Here is a 16,523-nt window from a genome sequence, read left to right on the forward strand (position 1 = left end):
ATGAATAGGGAATCTGTAAATAAATAAAAACTTACATTATAGTCTTGTCTTTGCTTTCCTTCTTGGAACTTTTTCAAATTTACCACACGTTCACAAAGTAATGTTTAAAAACTAAATTAAGGTTATATCTTTGGGCACTCATTGTGCCCTTTAAAATGTTATAAGGAGAGAAAACAAGAAATCCTTGCATTGATATGTTTGCTATTAAATAAAATAGCATTTAATTTCTCTTTCCAGATGATTCCTTTACCTTCAATACATATGGTATGGATAGATTCTTTTTTACCTCCACAATACAGGCTTACAAACAGTATCCATTAGAAAACCACTCTGGATGCCTCCAGAATATGGGACTCTGTATTTAGCCATTCTGCTAAGGAAAGGCTTAATCTTTCTTAGAGGTAAAGAGTGATTTTGATCTGCTCTGCACCACTCTTACTACCTCTTCACTAACTCCTAAAATGAGAAAGCAGAAGTATGTATTTTTATGTATTTTTTACTAAAATCTGAGCCTGCAGCTTTATTGCAAGTGATAAAACTGCTGTCTTCCTCTAGAAGTTCTCTCAGGGATTTTACTGTCAGACATTTAAGCTAACTATCAAATTAGGAGAGATTATGGATTTGCATTTTCTTCAAAGGTCAGCACAGTAATCCACTACCCTAAATCCTGTTCATTCTTATTGTGGTGATTGAAGAAAATCATCGACTTCATGACATAGTCTGCACAGGGTCAGATTTCATCCAAATTAAATGAGATGCCAGTAAGATTCAGCTGCTTGTTCAAAGGAAAACCAAGGAAGACTTATGGAGATGATTTCAATGAATATATTAAAAATAACTTTTCATGTAAAAAGTTTGGTAACTTACACCCAGATTCTGCAGGTTTTGTTTTTTTTTTTAAGTTGGTCAAATGAAGAGGTCTTTTTTTTTGTGAGCTTAAAAAATTAATGCTTGCTTTTTTCCAGGCAGACAGTTTTTCTATGCCATCAACACTGAATGTTTCACTTCAATTGTCTTGTGTTTTGGCATATTTCACAAAACTTAAGAGTTTTGATAATTGTCTGAGGGCAATTTACGGTATAACTGATCCCCCTATGAAATTTTCAATCTCTAAATAACCCTAATGTAGCCTTTAAATACATTCTTCTCTAAGTCTTTAGGAATGAGGAATCACTCTGTGGCTAGAGAAAAAAAATCCACTTTTTAAGAACTCTCACTGACACAGGGGCTGAGAAAATGTCCAAGGGGCTCTAATTGTACCAGCTGTTTTAATTAGCCCCTGGTAAGCCTCCTTAGGCACACTATGGTAACTGTAGTTCACTTATTGTCTGAGCATTAGCACTCTGGACCTGTCGTGTACCAGTCCTTGTTTGCTGCTCTTACTCCAGCGATTTACTGAAATATGGGTGTCTGTAACCACTGAGCCCCTTGGTGCTCAACCTATCTGGAGGATATCATCATACCCTTAGGAAGTGAATATGAATAGCTTTGGTCATTTGCAGATGACCATGGACATTTGGAGACACTGGTCTCCCAGGAAGTGCAATTTTTTTAATATGAAGAGCCAAAGCCCCCAATTGTCTCAGCTTAGTCCTCAGCATGATTAGCCTCTCCATATCTGATGGAATTTTGTTCAGCAGTACTCCAGTTGCCACAGATATCCCACAAAACTTGGTAGAAAGCTGTCACCTTTCCAAGTTCTCTGGCATAGCAACAAAATGATAATCACAATGATCAAAAATTCAGATTCATAATCAAATGAAATCCTCCACTTCTCATTAGGCATCCTTATCTCTCTAATTTCTTGTAACCAAAAGTAATTACTTTGCATGCTAGGAAAACAGTTAGAACCATAACAGAAAATTACGGAAAGCTTATGGAAAAATGGAATCATTTAGGTTGGAAAAGACCCTTAAGATCATTGAGTCCAATCACTTCTCCCAGTCATCCTGTTCTTCTTCCTGTTTCTTCTCTTGTTCCTTTTCCCCTTTTCCTCTTCCCTTTCCTCTTTTTCTTCCAGTTTTTATTTTTTCTATTCTTTTTCTAAACACTTCTCTCTGATTTTCATCTTCAGTCTTTATCTTGTCTTTCACCTTCCCTTATTCTTTCCCTGTTCCTCTTTATCCATCATATTCTCATCCGGTTCCTCCTCCTCTTTTCCAAACTCCTCCTACTCTTCTTCCTACATGTTTCTTCCTGTATCTAGATAGAGTTAGTGCCAAGTGGCAAAGTGCTAATGGTAGCTACTGGTGAAAGACATTCTACAATCAACATATTGAAAAAAATTCTGTTCTGGATTGATTCTGGTTTTTAATTTTTTAATGTGTGTGGATCTGTGACCAGGACCCACAGTTAAATTTTTTCTCCCTGTTTTTTGCAATACTTCATTGTATGTTGAGGTCCAGTTAAGGCTCCTTCATGCTGAAAGTTAAACCTTGCAAAAAGCTGGAATGTAAATAAAAAACATACCAATTTTCATTAAAAATATGATATTAACCAGAAAAAAAAGCTCAAATATCTGTGTAATCAATGACTGGCAAGATAATATGACTAACTGCCAATCCAAATTATAGTCAGTCAGTTTGGCACGTCCCCAGCTGTACTCTTGCCTAGACTCTTTCTACAATTATTAGCCACATTTTTATTGCTTTCAGAGACTGCATTATACTTTCTGTGGCATCTATGCTAATGAGAACTGCTTTGCTCCTGCTTTGCCCCTGGTTCTAATGTTAGAGACAGTACTTCTGTTTCTTGGCTACATCATCAAAACAAGTGTAGAAGTCTTATTATCATAAACTCCATGGCATGGAAAATAATCAAATGTTAATGTTCAAGATGTGGATCAAAGTTCTGCTTGCTTTCTCTCATCCATTGAAGTCAAGGAGAGTGCCTAATAAGGCAGGCGGGGTTTGGCTCCTGTGATAAATGGGGATTTGATCCTATATAGGCTAAGTAGTTATACCAAATTAAAAAAATGTAAAGGATGAAGGTAACTGAGACAACCTGCCGCCTCAGCTGCAAATATGAAGGGAGCTAACTGAATGATCAAAGATCTGTAAGTCAAAAGAAGAAACTTTCACATACTCTACTAATATTTATCCCATAGGGGCAAGAGAATATACTTATACAGTTGTCAAGCATACTTCAACAGATATTCCTTTTCAAATAAATTGTAAACTAGATGACTAAAGAGTGTTGTAAACTAGGTAGGTACAGAGTATAATATCTGGGAACTAAGCAAACATAATGAAGTCTGTTACTAATATTCAGAGGCTTCTAAAAGCTACATTGTTAAGACATGACCACCAGCATTCTTCTTCATCTCCATTACTGAATGTATATCTGATGTCAACCTGAGTGATATGAGGTATTTTAATTTTCATGCATTCTTCTCATATATGGCTCATTTAGAGGGTGAAAACAATAAATTCTTACTAATTGCTGAGGCATGCATGCGCTCAAAGTATGTACCTGATGTAACAGATTCTGTGATGTTTAAATTGTTCAAAGAAAGTCCTAGTGACTGCCGTGATGAAGAAGATGATGTGCTGCTTGATGACTCTGATGATGGCCGGGCAGGCTTTCCAGTATTTCCAGTCTCTGCTTTTAAACGATCATTTTCAGCTTTCAATATCTCAATTTCATTCTATATACAAAAGAAATCAAGATAAAAGCACAGCAGGTTATTCTTTCAGAAAAGCACTGAGAGTAGTATTCTGGTGATGTTCCCCTGAAGTAGCTAACAGGTTTACCAGGTTCACAGCAGTATGTAGCATTATGTATCAGAGGTATAACGCTTTCACTTCTTAAATGAAGGGAACCTCCCTGATAACCTTGTTTCAGCTTTTGCCTCAAGATAGTTACTAAGCAACATAAGTTTCAAGCTTCTACGTTTATTGTACACTTTACCACAATTTGAGTGTGGTGAGAATTTTCCCAGCTATCCCCACTTTTTTAAGCTACTTTCTATTGTCAAACACCTTAGGTAATAGTCAGCTAAGAACATTACTGGATATGTCAATGTTTCTAAAGTCACAGAAAATTATTACTGCCACTGAATGTAAAATTTAAGCTGTAACTTCACAGAAAAATTAAATTAAAAATGGGCAGCTAGAATTTGACAGCTAACAATTTCATAACTCTTCTTGCTATCAGATAAGACTTTCTGATCATTCAAACATGGGATTGTTCACATAACGGAGAGCAAACTCTGATGAAAACATACAGTGACAGATGAATCAGAACAACTGGGATTTTTTCTAGCTAAATCCTCTGTGGTGCAAAGTGATTATTGAATGTACAATAATAAAATGAAAACAGCCTGAGAACTGCCTGGTACCAGCTAAATCTAGTTTTCAGTCACTTCACGAAGCACAGAACAAAGCAACTGCTTATTCTTGGAGATGGTTTTGCAATCAAATTTAATTCTATATTCACTAACACCCTGTTAAAAGTCCTTTTTTTTTTTTTTTTGTGTGGAGGCTGCACAGCTACATTATACAAGTAAAAACATAAGGGATAGCATCACAAAAAAAACCCCTGCAGCAGCTACGAAAAGACTGGGTGACATACACAAAGGTGAGGAGACAGTGAAAGGGAAGGGACAAGACAATAAAACAGTGACAGAAGGTAATAGATGAGTGCACCAGTTTAGCCTGGGGTTCAAATCAGGAGCTGTGGTGAAATGAGTCACACAATCTCCAGCTATTCTGCAGTTCACACTGATTAATTACATAGCTCTTAGCAGTCTTTCACTCATATGAGCTTTTAGTTTTTATGGTGCTTTTAATATATAAGTACTCAGATATCATTCTCACCAGTCCTACTTTTGCCCCTTACCAATATTTGTCAATTCTCAAAAATATCAAGAGTTTGGCAACTGCAAGGTGGCTGCCTGTCCTTTTGGGAAAACTCGAGACAAAGCGGTGACTACCAGCAACAGCATCTCAGCTAGTTGCCTCTGCCCAGATTTGATGAAGTTTAGACTTTGGAGGCCTGTTACTATAGCAGACTCCTCCCTCTGGGGAGTTCACCTGTTTTAGGCACTCATATCCTAGTATAAGACTGTAATCATATGATAAACCTTCACATCCTTTTCTCTATCATTGCAATTAACTGTATTCTATTTCTTAGAGTTCCTTGGAACTTCTTAGTGGCTCAAGATCAAGTGTTTTACTTATGTCTGGACAATTGAAACCATATCTATGGAGCAGTTCTTGATAATTCTTCCCCCGAAATTGAAGTTCAGCCAAATATCCCACAGTAATATCGGCACCTAGTGCTGTGAGCACCTGAGAGGACAGCAGGTACCACAGATGTTTAAAGGTGTGGCTGAGACTGCCATAGGCATGGTACAAAATAAGAGGTCTAGAAAAGACATCAAGCACACCAATTCTGTAGTTATGAAATCAGCTGCTGTGGACATCTATACAAAAGTGCCTAAAGGTACATCTGACCTAAGCACCCAGCACAGAGCAATTCAGCTGACAAGCCACTGAGCTGGATTCAGCTGTGTAAATGTGGGCTTCCAGTGACATGACATGGTCTTCCATGGGTAGAATATGTCCTGTGGAGATGCAAATACTTGAGGCTGGTTCAAACAGCAACAAGTGCCTATGCTCAAACAATTCAGTTTCACCCTCTGCAACTATCTCAGGATGATTTTAGGATGGGTCTTTAGGCCCCACTACTACAGGACTAAAACTCAATTGACTGCAACTGGAGTTTTTCATCTAGCTCATACCTAGACTTCTAAATGTATCTGTCCTTGTCTCAACTGAATCCCCGACCCATGGTCTTGATTCTGTTCCCCAAATGCAGATTTACAGTGCCTTTAGGGATGACGTAGGTATCTCACCTGTCATTCCACAAGGGCCCAGTTCTACTGAAGGACCTATGTCATACTGTGTAGATATTGTAGATACTTTTGGGGACCCACCATGATACCAGACATTTGTATATAAGCGACAGAGTCAAATCCCATGAAACTATGCTCCACTGAAGAACACTTCCATTCTTTTTGCACCCTTTCAGCTTCACAAAAGAGAAAGTCTTCTGATGTAAAATGTGTTCAGAAAAGATTTGGAGCAGTGTCACAAAATAATGTAGTAAAATTTTATGATGCTGGATACAGTAATTAGTTCAATTTTACATTCTCTGCTTTAGGAAGCCACAGCTCGGTTAGGAATCAGAAATGATAAGAGAGTATGAACATAGACTCCTGCCCTTCCATGGCTCAGGGATTTAAAGCTCTGTAGAAATCACTTTTGATCTGCTTGTCTGTCATATTGCTTACCACAGTCATAGGGTTTAGATAATAAATATCCTTTGGGCAGGGATTATGTCTTCTTCCATATCTCTTAAACACATTTTAGCTGTATAAATGCTAAGAATATCTTTATTATAAGATGAACATTTATCATACCCATCCTTCAGATGTACTGTCAATCTAGCAATTTACTTTGTATCAACAGTTTTTTGGCACCTGGAACAAAGTAGTAGGAAAGGAAGTACACCTGGTGTACCTTTGGTGTGCACCTCTGTCATCACTTAAGCTACTGCACTGACCTGCATGCGGTTCATAGCTTCCCGAATCTGATCCAGATGGTGTGCAGAGCTGAGGGCTTCAAGACGAATATCCGTTAATTTTAGCTCCTTCTCCCTCAGCTCACTTTTTAGCTGAAGAATTATTTCAGCCTCTGCCTCTGTGCACTCACAGATCCTAAAGAGGAGCAGGAAACAGGTGGGAGATTAAAGGAAGGTTCTCCCCCCAAAGCATCATCATTACTGAATATCAAAGTACAGAAAAATTCTTGCTGCTGGTGAAACTTCTGAGCGAAGAAAGAAACTTATCAAAGAAATATGAAAAGGCTCAAACTGCAAATTAAAAAAGGAAAAAGCCCTGTCAAGATGAAATGATCACCTTGCTTTTTAGCTCTGTAGTTTAGTTTACCGTGGCGAAAAACAAATTCTTAACTACTTTCAAGTATCTATATTTGACTGTGCATCATCCATTGGTTTGTTTTAATTTGATTTTATATTTCCATCATTTCTTTGGTGCAAATTTTATAATTCTTTTATATAACGACATTCAGAACTGAAGTATGCTGACTACATTGTACTACTGGTACATTTGTTAGGCATCAGTAGTTTTCTCTGTTTAGAACAGTACACAAAGGGAGAGTCCTTGATTTCATCGTCTAGAAGATTTTTATCTGTAATGGTTTCGATTTGTGATGGCTGATGTTTTGCCTATAGTCTGCCATTTTGTAATGTATGATATATGAAATAATGTAGGTTGGTTTGGGTTTTTTTTTCCTTAATGGCTGGATTAAAAGTAATTACCACATGGTTATTTTTCATGAGCATTAATTTTAGAAAAGGACCAATTATAGTGTGAGAATAGATTGAAACATGACCATTCCAGGGACCCACAACTGTCCACATCTCATGACAGACTGTTTTGCCTCTTTGTATCATCAGCAGAACCATCAGCAGAAAATAAAACACTGAATTTTGGCTACATTGTTACACTAAGCAGTATTTCCAGTCAACTCAATAAATGTTATTTGTTCTTTACTACTGTCACTATAAACAGTCAACAATTTCAATATGAAAAATATTTTATAAAAATAAGTATTATTATTGTAATTATTACTGCTAATATACAAAACAAGGAAAAGAAGTCAACATTTAATTGCCAGAATGCATGCAAATGCATTTTGGGAAAGATGATGAAGCACCCTTCAGGTCAGCAATTGGGTATACAACTCCATGCCCCACGCTCAGTTTTACTGGAATCTATGCTTGTAGACCACACGACCATTTTGCTTTTTCTTTGATGCCCAGACTAGGGATGAGTAAGGACTAGGATGCATAAGGACTAGAGATGCCCAGACTAGGAAAGTAAAGGTAATGGTTTAGAACATGAGACTCAGGTCAAGAAAATATATAAAAAAATTGTACGCAAAGGAAAGATGAAGAAGTTCATGGCAAAAAAAAAAAAGTCAAATACAAGAAGAAAAATCATGAATATAATTCACAATATGCACAAATATTTTAAATGGGAGTAAAAATGAAAAAAGACATATAATAGGATTTTTGTAATGAATATTATTATACAGTTCTTGCTTTGATGTGCCATTACTTACCTATGCTAACCAAATAAGAAATGAAATTTTATTTCCATGTATATCTTATCTCATACAACAACTTGGACAACTGGGAAGTCATCTCTTTTTTTGGCTATTTTCTTTTGGTTTTTTTTTTTTGGTATATCTTGGAAAGGTATGGGCAAAAAGATCTTGGCAAGCCTGCTTTAAAGAATACAAAAATGAAGCAGAGAGAAGGGCTACGGTTCTGGAATAAGCAGGAAAAAGCTGTTTCAATTCTTAAGGTAAGCAGAATGGAAGCAGAAAGTATGAACTGCATTTTCTTTTGCAGTTCCCAGAGCTTTCCAACACTTAGCTTCTATAATACTAAAATTACACAAAAAGATGAGACCTCATCAGAAGGAAGGAAACCAAAAAAGTTAGCATTCCTGAGCAGTCACAGAAAGAAGCTCAGAAGTCTGATCAGACTCCAAAGGTTCAAAGTAGTTAGAAAGACTTTTACTTTATCCTTCTTGTTACACACTCAGAATTTTTAAATCAATAGGTTGCTTTATGTTGAAGCAATAAGTAAGTCATGATCTTTGAACAGAGGCTGCAGACAATTATGAAAAGTCTTAAAGGAGACAGGAATTTAAATTATGCAATGAAAAACCAAGTCTTCCAAATCAAGTTACATTATCAGTATAACAGACAAAGAAATTAATCTAAATAAATAAATTTTATGCAATGTCTCTGTTATCCTGTGTAGGAAGGTCACAATAATAAAAAAATGTGATAATATAACCAGACAGATCACTGTTTAAAAATATTGCGGAGGAAGAACTAGAAGGCTGTGAACCGGACAAAATTTAGGAATTTAAGGCTCAGAGACCAAACAGGCATGGAAAGAGCTTGGGTTGAAAGAATAGATGTGTGGGTTTGCCCTTGATAAATTCTGGGAACACTAGCACATCTAGAGAGAAAGTCAAAGAGACAGAGAGAAAAAGCAGGGTTAGTGGAAAGGAGACAGGATAAGGTTGTGAGATTAGATCTGTGAATCATGAGTAATTAACTTCACAGAATAAAAGTGTTTTGTTTAAGTTCAGCCATTTTCTAGTAATGCTTTTACTTTTCACTATTAGGGTGACTTTTAAATTGATAATAAGTCAAACATTAGGGTCCCAAACACGTAGAAATCCTCTTCCCAAAATACACATATACCTGAAACCATAAAAATATGAGTTTCCTATAAAATAATTGAACAAAACTACAGAGATCTAGATGAGATCTTTCTTTCTAGCCTGCACACAATCTAAGAAAAGGAAAATGTTTGTTCTGAAGAGGTTTATTTTGTGGCAATATTTGCTGTCAAACTCCTAAATTTAGTATATAAAAATCATTCAAGTCTATAAAAACTTAATCATGAAGGCACATAACCCGACACAGAGTAATTCTGTTATAAAGCTCAGTAATCAGCCACAGGACTAGAATTCCCTGAATGCCTTAAGGAAGAGTAATTGCGACCTCATTATTCTCAATTAGGACAAGGAAAGTAAGGCTGGCATCAGTAGTATGCATTTTTTTGAAAAGAGGTTAATTTCCCCAAATTAGAAATAGTTATGATCTTAACAGAATGAAAAAAAATAGCAGAAGAATACAGATGAGAGCTGCAAACTCTAAGAAAAATATATCAGATATTCAAAAAATAACGAAGAAATGAGACAGCTATTGATTGATGACTTGTTTCCAGACCTGAAACATTAAGGGTGGTAATTTGAATAAAATATAAAAGTTTAATCCCGCAAAAAATCCAAGCTGCCAAAAGAGAGGAAATAGATTAAAAATTATATACATTATTAGCTACAAAGTAGATAAAGTAATAACAGGAGGGATGGGTATAGTGTAAAAATTCATAGCTACCTGGAAAAAAAAGAAGATATTTTTTGTATATCATTTAAAAAGGAAACTTTACTAAGGCCTTTACTAAGTGGATGTGAAAAAGTTGGTCCCAGGAGAGCACAACAAAAACTTTCAGAAATGCATCTGGAAAGAAGTTTGTACAGCAAAGTGATTTGAGGTAGAGTCTGTAAAAGGAGGAGAAAATAACCTGGTAAAGAACTACAGGAGGAGTAGTGTGTAAATGGTGTGAAGCTCACAAGAAATCTGGCAAATGGATGGACCTCAAGATTAAAAGTTCACAGCTGCTGGCAATGGTTTTTGGACTGCAAATGGCTACACTGGAGGGGGTCTGTTTCACAGCCATGCCCTTTGGGAAGAAGGGTTTATCTAGAGAGACACTTACGCAGATGCTGACTGGGATGGTTTCATTGACGTTGCCCCACACTCTCCTGAGTTGTGGGGCAATTTAGGTGAGGAAGGAAGAGAGGAGTCTGTCAGCTCTTCTATGTCCGAATGCGAGGAAGGAGGTTTGGTGGACTTTTTCTTTCCAAAGGCCTGTTTGAAAGAGCTTCTTAGCTGGAAAACAAACACAGAGCAAGGTAATTTTCCTCGTCACAGCACTTTGTGTGCAGCTCATCTTTTGAAAAGTTAGTTTGCAGATGCCATCCTAGCCACTACCTGAGGTCAGTTTGCAGAAGCAAGGTATTAACATATGCAACACAGTATCTCTAGAAACATGATACAGTGCTTTGTTTTGACTTTATTAATCCAGCAGAGTGCAAAAGTAATGCTATGGAAAAAGTGCAGGATCGAGTGGTATGACTGTGGGGTAGGGGTGCTCATTTAAAGCCATTAAACCCTGGTGGAATCCCATTCTCATGGCATTCCCTTCAAGGGATGGCTTTAAATAATCACTTTGCATATAGGTACAGGTAGAACCTGCTGTTACTAAATGTGGAAATCAAAAGACAAGTCCAATTTACTGGGTTTACCAATTTACTTTCACCATTAAAACTCTGAATGGCCAAGCTATGCAGATGCTATGGTTTGGATTGCAAGCGAGAGGATTTAAGCTGGGACATGAGGTTTGCTCTGTTGTACTACTGAGAAGAATGTTAGCTGAAAGGTATATACTATTTGTTGCAGTTTCCTTTAGAGTGGTAAGATCTCTGAAAATACAAGCATTGCCTTTTCCCTCTAGAAGCTCTTATCCAGTATTGAAAAGGGACAGAATAGCCAAAGAGCCATTTATTTCAAGAGCCAAGATGACAACAGTTTTGTGTGCAGTGAATTTTAAGTAGCCCATTCATTGATACCTTTACCTAAATAAAAAAGTTGCTCATCTTAGGAAAAATGTGGGGTTTGTTTTTTATTTTCAGAAAGTTGTTTTGATCAAAATTGTATAGAACTCAATGACCAACTGATTCCTTTATAAAAAATGAGGTATTCAAACACGTCATTTTCATGGTATAATTGGAAAGTGGGGAGTGTGACCACTGATCATAATGAGAAACAAGTGCTTTCCAGCTCATGATATCTAATAAGAAAGAAATGGGTTTTGGCTACATTCTCCCTTTCTATAGCCTAAACTTTGAGATTAAAATGAATAGAGACAAACTGAGAAGATACACAGGATAATCTGGTTTTAGAAGGTATAAAAGCCTGCTGCCAAAATAAATAGCAATCATGCCAAGATAGGGTTTTTTTAATAGATGCATGCCAACTTTTCCATGGTTTATATTCACCTCACTTCCTTTAGAGTTCACCTTGCAGAAACATGAAAGAGTGTGGAATTACAAATCAAGGGATTGAAGGCGTATCAGTATTTTAAAACAAATGTTTATGCAGGTAATATTTTTAAAACAACAAAAACGTATTTTCTGATTGTTTAAGTGTTTGATTAAACCTTTAGCACTATGTGGTATTTGTATGTTCCAGTTGAGAAGCATCTTAATTTCTTTAAAAACACTGTATTACTTTTAAATGAGAATTTTTACAGATGTCAACTCCCTCCATTGCCGCGTAACATATTTGAGTCAAGCCTTTGAATCAAATTCCAACTGAAGAAAAATCAAACAGGGTTTCAATGTGGTCCAGAGATGATTTTGGTCAGAACACCTATTTTAAGGTTGTTAGTTTTTGAGCTTCTTTGCAGTTGTTGTGTTCTTGTTTTTTGTGGGTTTGTTTGTTTTGTTTTTAATTACCTTGACTTATGCAAATAAAGTCAAGGTAATATGCTGATATTCAACAATTTTTAGTTTGCTGGTAGTGTCACAGTATGGTTATGTATGAATTGCTTTATATCCATCTGACCCCAAAGGAATATTGTAGATGAAATGTACTGTCATGTTACTCAGACACTAGTAAATGACATAATAGCTAAAAGATAGTTTTAAGCCTGCTATGTACTTACCCAGTTTTTCTTTTTCTTTTTCTTGGAATCAGCATCATTACCACTGCCAATGCTTGAATGACTTGTAGCACTGTTGATACTGGAAACACTTTCTGAAGAATGTTGCCGCCTTATACGTAAATCTAAAGAAAAGAAATTACTTTGAAATCCATCTGTTTCTGTTTCAACATGATAATCATTTTTATATTTATGTAGCATCTTCCTCCTCAAAGGGAGTCTAAATGAACATAAATGGCATTGATGCTTGTAGTGGCTCAGATTCAAGTTATTGCTACCTGTGAGAAACCACATAGGGATCAATGGGGATGAGTACAACTAGTCTAACACTTGAGAGATTCTCCAAACTGGGGTGTTACTGCCCTGAAGGCGATGACCCTGTACACCAATCTATGCACACGTAACCTCATAGCTGACCAGTGTCTGTAACAGATGGATTACTTGACTTATTATTGTCACATGTACTAAATTTCTGAAGAGTATAGGCACTATTTGACTTGTAGCAGCACTAATCAGTGTTCAGATGTTACCTTCTAATATACCATGATGGAAATAAACAGGCAGGAGTTCATTAAAAATGAATGAAACAAAATAACCAAGAAGTGGAAAATATTAGAAATGGTTAGTGAGGTTTTTGAGTTTCAATTTCTTAAAAGACTTTGATAACTATATCTTAATCACTGGAAAATATTCTTGCAGAACATGCCTACTAATATCAAGTAAAATTACTTTTTAGATTATTTTCTACTTCCTAGAAGTTAGCTTTGCTATACTCAAGTCATGCAGTGAAATGACCTTAAGGCAAACATCTAAATAATGAACTCTCTAAAGAAAGATCAGTGACACTTTAAAAAATGAATACTGTGATTATTTTTCTTCTTCAAGTAATTCCTTTGCTGTTGCTTAACAACAGGCACTTCTGAAGTATATATTTATCATGTGATAGCTGCCTAACTGCAATGACAAATTAATTCAACATCTGGAATTTAAAATGCCTGCTTTCCTGCACTGATTCAGCACTTTGTAAAGGAGTTGAGCTGTTTTCAGTCCATCTCTTAACAATGAGATCACCAGTTTACAAAGCTACAAGTTTGATTGGATTTCCAAGCTATAAACGTGTTACACCATAAGACTTCACTAGTGTCTTGAGTGTATTTCAGTACACAACTGCAGCAATACGGTTAACTCTTGACATCCAGCAATCCTTGCCATCCAGTTCTAAGAAGATAAAGCTCCAGGAACTCTGGCAGACAGAAAGCTTCTGCAAGGTTCCAGCTCTGGAAATACCACAAGTATGCCTACCATTCACTGCAGAATGTGCTTGCCCTTGCAACAGAGTCCCCAGACGACAGAAAAAATAGTGACTTAACTTTTTTTTTTTTCACCTGAGAAGAAACTCTTTATTTATTTTAACAGTGAGAAAACCATACCTTTGTGAGTATGATCAGGACCATTCAAGGCTCCTTGAATAGCAGCTTGTGCAGCAGAATTCTGGGCTTTCAGCATTTCAATGGTTTCCCTCAGCTCTATAAGTTCAGACTCCTGTGGGGAGAGCAAAGAGAGCTCAAAATATATATCAAAAGAAAAATGTTTGTCTAAGTTTAAAAAAAAAATTACAAGTGTGGTTGAACTAAAGTTCATAGGACTGCTTGGGTGAACATAAGGGCAACAACTAAATAGAATGTATACTTTTTCTCCAAAGACATCAAAGTCAACTAACGTATTCTTTTTCATTTATTCTATATAAAGCAATCATGCTATTTTTAAGAAGAACACATTTTTACTAGAGACTAATCTAAAAAGGTCTCAACTGAGTATTCAATATAAAATTAAGAGAAATCCAACAGTATAACTACAAAAGACAATAAAACCATTTGAATAACATCCTTTAGTATATAAGACTACTGTTTAATGGGTGAATCTCAACCTGAATCTGTATATTTTTCAAAAGATTTAACTTGTTTAATACTAATTCAATTTAAAAGCCCCTGTTTAATAGCAACTGTCCTGTGAGTTGAAGCAAAATTACTCCATTTGAGTGCAGGAAGTTCTGTATTAGAATGCACGGTTGATTTTTATTAAACAATAACTTTTATTACTGCTTTTATTACTTCCATGTCTGTCCAGCCTGTACTTATATAATGAGGGTTAAAGGAATTTAAACTCAACAGCACAGAAAAGAAATGAAGGAAAAGAACATGTTCTAAATCTTTTGGGAAAGAAATTTGGAAATGATCAATTTCAATGTCACTACTTAACCTCTTCTGGAAAGAAAACCCTCTTAGGGAGATTGTAAAACAGTCAAAAGCTTTGGTTCTAAGAAGTTTCCATTGAGTTTTGGTGGTGTTGGTTTTTTGATTCTTTTTTTTTCCTTGTGATGAGAAAAAAGCAAGCAATACAAATATTTGCCATCCAGTTCATAATGTGTCTCACCACATTTCATCTGTTGGTGCTCAAGCAGACTGTGAAACGTTATTTTTGTAGACAGTTACACTGACTCCAGTGGTGACTAACAGCTCACTGATAAACAGTTTCTTTCACAGTTTGGCTCAGTGAGGGCTTTTTGTTTATAGGATATTTTTCAAAATGAATAAGGGTAGAAAGACGCAATCCTGGAAAGTACTAAGCAGTCTCTTAATCCTGAGCATGGTACAAAGGTGTACATTAAATTTACTCCCTATCAGGTTTAGATTTTTCCCCCCATTAGACAAAACACAGCTAAACCCAAAATTGTTTACTCATGAATAGGATGCCTAACCTGCATTAACTCCCTGAATGGAGTTATTTTTCTCTACTTAAAAGTTCTTTTCTTCCTGTAATTCTATCATTCTGACAATGTTGGCAGGCTAGAAAGAAGCACTTCAGCAGCTTATGATCAGTCTTTGTTACGGGATCTTTCAGTACAGAGTAAACCTAGAGTTGCATATGTTTTAATTAAAACCTGGAAATGAAAGATTTTATCTTCAAACTATTCTATGGCATTGTCTGTGTAAACCTAATGCTGCACAGTTTAATTCTCCTGGACTTTTATGAAGATTAGACTGTAACAACTATTAAAGAAAAATGTGTCTGCATTATTGTCACAGATGTCCCTGTTTCCTTTTAGTGTTTTTTAAACAAAACTCTAATATAATTTGCTGACTATTTTCCACATTAAAGCATCTGCTTTGGTAAACTTACCTTTTGTTCAGCTGTCATTGTTAGACTTTGCAATCGGCCTGTCATATTTCCCAAGCTTTTTTCGAAAGCTGCTACTAGATGAGCCTGTGAAAGAAAAACAGCATTTGTCATGACAGTAGGACAATTTTCCCAGATCTATTTGATTTTTAAAAATATGTTTTTCCTCCAAGCACATCTTCTCCATCTCTTTTATATTAGTTTTAAACTCAGATTGAGCTAACTTGAAGAGATGAATCAGCCAAGTGAGCCCAGTGCTCCTCAGGCTTCTTTAGCCCCCAATGAGACTAACTCAGGTATCTCTGCCTGGAACAGAATTATGGATTTAATGCCCTGCTTTGAGTTTACTGATATATTGGCCAAAAGGAGTCTGCTCCCAAATAGAAGTCGAGGAGCAATTATTTTCAATTACTGGACATTTCATAATGGGAATTCAAGTACTTTATCTTGAAAGGTAAATTTTACCTTCACAAATAAAACTCTCCAGAGAAATCCTGAGTCTCAAACAAAAAATATCACAGTTAGTTTTATAAAAGGTCATTGCTTAGTCTATTAATCTTATATTGATTATAATCTCTGTGTGTTGTGTATACAAAAGTAATGAAAAACTTACATAAAACAAATGTAACATTTATTATGTGTGCAAGTGTATATATGAAAGACAATCCTGAAAACTGGATGTTCTACTTCTCAATAAGAAAAGCAATAAAGTTGAAACAGATCAAAAGATTTAAAAAAATTAAAGCTGCTTTTTTTTGTTTCAAACATCCTACACTTGATACAAGCAAAATTTATACAAAGAATACATCAACTTCATTGTTTCTAACTGACATCAAGCTTTGTAGGCAAAGAAGGGCAAGTGGTCATAAAGAAACCAACAACCTAAGCCAGCTTGTACTGCCAAGGGAAAGTAAAGATTTAATTTTCATGAAATTCCATGAAATTCC

The 16,523-nt window shown here is 36.0% G+C and overlaps 1 protein-coding gene across 11 annotated transcripts in view; it reads right to left on the reverse strand.

Annotated features, from left to right (window-relative positions):
• NAV3 (neuron navigator 3) overlaps positions 1-16,523 on the reverse strand; it is a 399,897-nt gene that overhangs the window by 14,671 nt on the left and 368,703 nt on the right. For all 11 annotated transcript variants that reach the window (XM_027655698.1, XM_027655672.1, XM_027655690.1 and 8 more), the window contains 6 exons: positions 15,580-15,663; positions 13,830-13,941; positions 12,403-12,524; positions 10,393-10,565; positions 6,568-6,721; positions 3,472-3,646 (listed from right to left, as the gene is read on the reverse strand). In XM_027655698.1, coding sequence (XP_027511499.1) covers positions 3,472-3,646; positions 6,568-6,721; positions 10,393-10,565; positions 12,403-12,524; positions 13,830-13,941; positions 15,580-15,663 — 820 coding nt within the window. The remainder of the gene's footprint in view (positions 1-3,471; positions 3,647-6,567; positions 6,722-10,392; positions 10,566-12,402; positions 12,525-13,829; positions 13,942-15,579; positions 15,664-16,523) is intronic.

This window comes from Corapipo altera, unplaced genomic scaffold (assembly GCF_003945725.1).
Source record: "Corapipo altera isolate COAL_440 unplaced genomic scaffold, ASM394572v1 1, whole genome shotgun sequence".
Lineage (NCBI taxonomy): Eukaryota > Metazoa > Chordata > Aves > Passeriformes > Pipridae > Corapipo > Corapipo altera.